Below are 5552 nucleotides of genomic sequence, written 5' to 3'. Positions count from 1 at the left end.
AACGCCGGCGACGTCACTCAACCGGGGGACCAATAGGAATGGAGATCGCGACAACGGGAGGCGGGATTTCCTTGTTGGGAACGTCGACGCTGATTTACAGGTGCTGTAGTTTCAGTAGTAGAAATATTGCTATGGGAAATATACGCGTTTTATTCTCGAAAAATAAGACTAATTTTTTTGGTTAATATTTGTCATATCAGTGCTTTTAGTTGTCCCCAAACAAAGGCAGGAAGGAGTCATTTTTGTTGTTTTTTTCTTCAATTGGCACACCGTGTGGAGTTTCACTTTTTTAAAATAAGACCATTTATTGTCCAAAGTTTCTCGGAGTCCATTTTGAGAACCTCTAATTTTGGACAGTCCAAATGCATTGTTAAGTAATGTAAGTGATACTATTTACCCACTATAAATTGGGAGTTTCCTACCGGTTGTTCTGAAGCCTTGTTTCCAGTCGCACCATCACCACAGGAAAGCAAATGCCAAGGGTGCCTCATCACATGATGTTGCTCGGCTTGCATCCAACTGCGATAACTTTCTAAGAGGATTACCTTTCAGCTATGTTAATCTAATTATGAAAATATTTCTCCATTTGTTGGTACCTTAGGAAAAGGACAAAGTCCATCCCACACAGAATGTTCATTGAAGGAATTTGATAATTATATCTTAATTTGGTTGAAATAATATATGATAAATTCATGGGAATATTAGAATGTCTTGTTAGACACTCTAGCATTGAAAACCAGCACAATGTAATAGTTAATTTCTTGACATAAATATTGTGAAAATGAAATGCCTTGTATTACCAATCTTTATTGATTTAACTCTTCAGGACATTATGTAAAAATATAAGTACAAACTTCATTCATTCTATTAAGGACAGACTTTTTAAACAAAATATTGTAGGACATAGTCCATTAATCCAAACGCTAACTATTCACCTCCCCAATTGCTCTACCACATACTTGAGAAAGCCTGACCCAGTGTGGTCATGACAAAAAAGTGCATGTTACTTTCTCCAGGCAAAAATGTGGAGGGAAGAAGCCATGCTATCATCACACGTCTCAGGAGTGAATGCAAGAAATGTACTCAAATTCTCAAATGTATATTTTATGATTTAAGAACGATGACTACAATGTTACAAAAGTCAGTAAGCCTTCTTGAGAAGGTTTTCTCAATCATCTTTTAGGCCTCCGTAAACAGCAGTGGGAACGCTCTTCTGTTCCAGCTGCACTTCTGTAAGTAGGGAGACAACAAGGGGTAACAATAAACATGCTGCCTTGGATGACAAAAGTCACCCCCCCCCCCAAAAAAAAAAACAACAACATTTGAAGCCAGTCACGTCACTCACCCTCCGGGCCTTGCCCATCGTCCTCGTCCTCGTCATCAATATTAATCTCATCAGGATTGGCTTGTTTGGCCAGCTCGGCTAACTCAGTGCGGGATGTGTCACTCCTGCACGTGCAGAAAATATGTTTATTCTGTATATACTTTAAAATACATCAACATTTGGATAATATAGGCATTGAAAAAAAGGACAGACCTAATAAAGAGAATCTTTTCTTTTGGCTTGGGTTTATCCTGCTCTGCCTCTGCTGCAAGCTGCTGCGCTTTCTGCTCCAACATTTTCATGTCGTCAATTCCCAACTGGCCTGGGGCAAGATCTGACACTGGACACACATGCGAAAAAGTGTTTGCAATTAATGCTCGGTTACGAAATTCTTGTATCAGCCAAAGGACCAGAAGCAGTCATCTTACCGGTGCCTGTGGAGCTCGTTGTGGCCTTCAGCATCTGAGATGACATGAAGTTGACCTGAGTGTTGTACGTGGCCTGGACGCTGCGCTTGATTCGCAGCATCTCTCTAATGGTGTCCTCGTTTCCGTGGCGGATCTCAAATTCTTTCCACGTCTGCCAGAACACAGCTGTGACCTGAGGGGGGAAAACAAATTATAATACATGTGAAAATCGTTGGTGGAAAAGGGACACTCGTCAGTTGGAGGCTGCTCTTACCCTGGGGTCGCAGATCTGAGAGCAGTAGGAATAGATGGCTCTGGCCCGATCAATTTCACCCAGTTTGCTCTCCATGTCTGCAAATCGCAAGCATATGTCCCTGGAATGCTCATCAGGGAGTACCTGGAGAAATAAGGAAGGGGTAGGAGAATTAGGGGGAGGGAGTCATTTCTGAAATCAACTGAAATTTAACTGAAATCACTTGTGGTACAGGCTACATTTAAAATAAAACGTTTGTTGATGTTGAAATGAAACATTTTCCTCACAATTGCAAGATATAGCGGCATTATGAAGTAAAATATAAGTACTGGCACTCAGTCTGAAAAGGGTGGTATCGGTACATCGCTAGGATTTAAAGATAGCTGGTGAGTCATAACGACAGCTGGATGTACCTCGATAGCCTTCTGGTATATGGCCCTGGTGTACGTGACGCCATATATTTCGGCCGCTCTCTTGATGTAGATATTGAACATCTGGTGTCGCTCCTCGTTTTCTACCGCCTGTGTCGCTCTTTCGTAAACAGCCATGGCGTGACGTGCCAGTCCGTACTCCTCCTCCAGCTTGGCGTACAGCAGGTAGATGGCTGGAACGCCGTGCAGAACGAGTATGACATTCAAGCTAAAAATGTGGACGATAACGGATTATTTTCCAAAAACTACTCACTCTTGGCGAATTTAGCGGGGCAGCCATCGAGAGCTTGTTCGAAGAGATCTCTGGCTCTCTCCAGCTTTTTGCCTGCGTATCGGTCAATGAACTTGGTGAGGTAAGTGTTCCAGATGTCATAAACATTTGGCCACTTGAAGAGGGCGATGCCACGCTCATACGCCTGGAGACAAAGGGCAATGCATTCAATAGAGACCAATGGTATATACGTGGATACAACATATACATTGCCGGGTTATTACTTTGAAGCTCTCTTCAAAGTATTGATGCTCTTCGAGGAACATGGCGTAGTTGATGATGATCTGCGGTGTGGCAATGCGCAGGTCAATAATGCGGTCATACACTGCTTTTGTAGACTGGAGGGAGATTAGAATGAAGCAATATGATTACAGTTCACACAAACACAGATAGAAAAAAATAAACGAAATACATGCAGATACTCACCTGGAATGTGCCCAGACTCTCTTCCAAGTCTGCCAACATGGACCAGACCTTCAAAGACTTGTAGACTCTGTTTTGGACTGGCTCAGAGGCATCGAAGTACTCAGCCTTCTTGGATGGGATGGCTGTGGCTTTCTAAAGTCATCAAATGGATGGGATATAAGAACGCTAAGTGGTTGAGTTTTCCTGACGTCATAAACATTGTACACATATAAAAACAATTGCTTTCAACCACAGATTTTCTCAATACAGCAGGGATTTCCACAACAGAAAAGTAGGTATGTTCCACACAAAAAAAAGAAAAAAAAAGACTAATGTTACCTAGAATAAAAATTCATGGCTCACCCTCAGTATCCTCAGTGCCTGCTCATAGTTTTCGTGCCGGAGTTCCATCTCTCCATATTCGCACCACACTGCGGCCAGGTCGTCTACCTGCTTGTAGTTCACTTTGGTGGCTTTCTCAAAGATGGTCCTGGCCTAAATGATATGAGGCATTTAAAGTGTTTCCCCTACAGATCGTATTTCCCCTACAGATCGTCCATTGAGTATCCTTCAGGCTGTTTGTACCTACATCATCCAGCTGCTCGTTGTCTTCATAGAATTTAGCAAAGGTGACCCACAGCGTGTGAGGCTTCCCGGTGGCTTTCATGGGATCAACAGTCTGCACCGCCTCCGTGTATGTGTTGATGATCTGTAGAGTGGACGGAATGTAGATAAGATACTTGTCATATAGTGCCACAGTTCTGTGATGCAGTTTGTTGCTATTCACGGTAGCGTTCGGTCCCTATCACTCGAGAATAGCTAGGGTTAACTCTCTTTGTGTGTTGACGTGCCTTTAAGGGGGCGTGGAGTCAGTCGGGTTGGTTTACCAAATGATTAGTCTGCATGTTGTCATCTGCTACATGACCCTTGCAAGTGTTTTCATTTTGGATTTGTGTATACGGCTGCTTGTCCCATTCAATAAACAATTTAAAGTGCATCAGTGAGTTTAGCTCGACTGAGCAACAGTTTGTATTTCAAGAAAAGTGTACGTTGAGACACTCGTAAGTCAAGAACTGTATCTCGGGTTCAGTAAGAGTGAACAGCCAAAAACTCACCTGCCGTGGAATGCCCTCGTACAGTTTGACACGTTTATGCCACTCATGGACATTGTGGGGGTTCTGTCGCAACAGCACACTGTTCAGAAGAAGAGGTCGCCGTGTTATCAGCTCCTCAAAGCGGGCGAGTCGAAGCTCCAAGTCGATGTCGTCTTGGGGAGTGAAGGACAAAGTGAATACAAGTGTGACAGAGTCAACGATGGATGTTAAGGGCTTTCGATGACCCCCACACGAACCCTCTTCATCCTGGCCCATCTCGGAGGTGGTTTCCATCTTGGCTGCGATCATGCTCTCCTCAAACTGAGCGTAACTGTCAAAGACTTGTGTGAAATCCCTGACGGTTACCACGGTAAGAATGGCCTCCTCATACACATCACGGGCCTATAAGACACAGAAAAATGTATTGTATTTCCTCATACACTTACTAATCTGCAGCGAGTACTAGTCATCTATTGGGGTATGGTGTTTATACAGTAATGCATTTACTAATTCAAGGAAGCATCGATTAGAGCAGAGACCATTATTTGAAGAAATGTGGTTTAGAATATCAAGAGTTGTGTGCTTTGGACAGTCATTTGTTTACAAACCTTTTCAAAGAGGCCACTCCTGATGTAATAATCAGCCAAGGAGCACCACAGCTTGCCAAGCTGGTCCGTAAAGCGAGTGAGCCCACCCCGAATGATGGCACCAACATTTAGAGAGGTCACCTTGTCAGGGTTCTGCGAAATCAGGTCACATAACTCGTGCCACAACTGTATCAAAAAAATATATAATTACAAATTTGTCATGTTAGAGTAAAATACAGGTATATATGTGTACATTTCATACATGGCAATGGCGAGTGATGAAAAAAGCGGAAGGGGCGTGGCCTGGAAGGGGCGTGGCCTGGACAGGGCGTGGTTACTTACAAAAGTGGCACTAAACATGCTGAAGATGAAGCGTATTAAATTTACACAGTTTGAAAATTGAACAGAAAAAAATCCCAAGATCGCCACTATTCTTTCAAGTGAAAATTTGTGCAATTTTGCCTATGCATTCCTGGTGAGTACCAATATGTAACTCCAAATTTGCTGCTCAAAATCAAAACTAAAAAAGTAAACACATTCCCTGCCATATTTAAGATTTGTTCATGACTTGTATTCATAAAGTGTTGTGTAAATGTGATAAAAAGCTGTTGATTCTTACCTCATACAGTGATAGTGAATATTTATTATGCATACAATTTATTATGCATAACCGTGCTTTATTATCCAAGACAAAACGTGAATTATCAATATGAATATAAAACGCAAATAAAAACAAATAAATGTTATCATGCTGTTGCTACAAATGCATACCAAATAAAA

The 5552-nt window shown here is 42.3% G+C and overlaps 1 protein-coding gene across 1 annotated transcript in view; it reads right to left on the bottom strand.

Annotated features, from left to right (window-relative positions):
- Positions 1–787: 787 nt before the first annotated feature.
- xab2 (XPA binding protein 2) overlaps positions 788–5552 on the bottom strand; it is a 9232-nt gene continuing 4467 nt past the window's right edge. The window contains exons 6-19 of the mRNA XM_019857268.1: positions 4794–4958; positions 4443–4587; positions 4207–4358; positions 3681–3800; positions 3455–3586; positions 3113–3244; positions 2911–3024; positions 2669–2831; positions 2398–2588; positions 2006–2128; positions 1753–1924; positions 1538–1664; positions 1346–1449; positions 788–1230 (exon numbers count right to left, since the gene is read on the bottom strand). Of these exons, the coding sequence (XP_019712827.1) occupies positions 1169–1230; positions 1346–1449; positions 1538–1664; positions 1753–1924; positions 2006–2128; positions 2398–2588; positions 2669–2831; positions 2911–3024; positions 3113–3244; positions 3455–3586; positions 3681–3800; positions 4207–4358; positions 4443–4587; positions 4794–4958 (1902 nt within the window). The 3' untranslated portion in view covers positions 788–1168. The remainder of the gene's footprint in view (positions 1231–1345; positions 1450–1537; positions 1665–1752; positions 1925–2005; positions 2129–2397; positions 2589–2668; positions 2832–2910; positions 3025–3112; positions 3245–3454; positions 3587–3680; positions 3801–4206; positions 4359–4442; positions 4588–4793; positions 4959–5552) is intronic.

The sequence above is a fragment of the Hippocampus comes genome, unplaced genomic scaffold (assembly GCF_001891065.2).
Source record: "Hippocampus comes isolate QL1 unplaced genomic scaffold, H_comes_QL1_v1.1 scaffold171, whole genome shotgun sequence".
NCBI lineage: Eukaryota > Metazoa > Chordata > Actinopteri > Syngnathiformes > Syngnathidae > Hippocampus > Hippocampus comes.
Note: the sequence above shows the minus strand (reverse complement) of the source record. Positions and strands in the feature narration are given on the sequence as shown.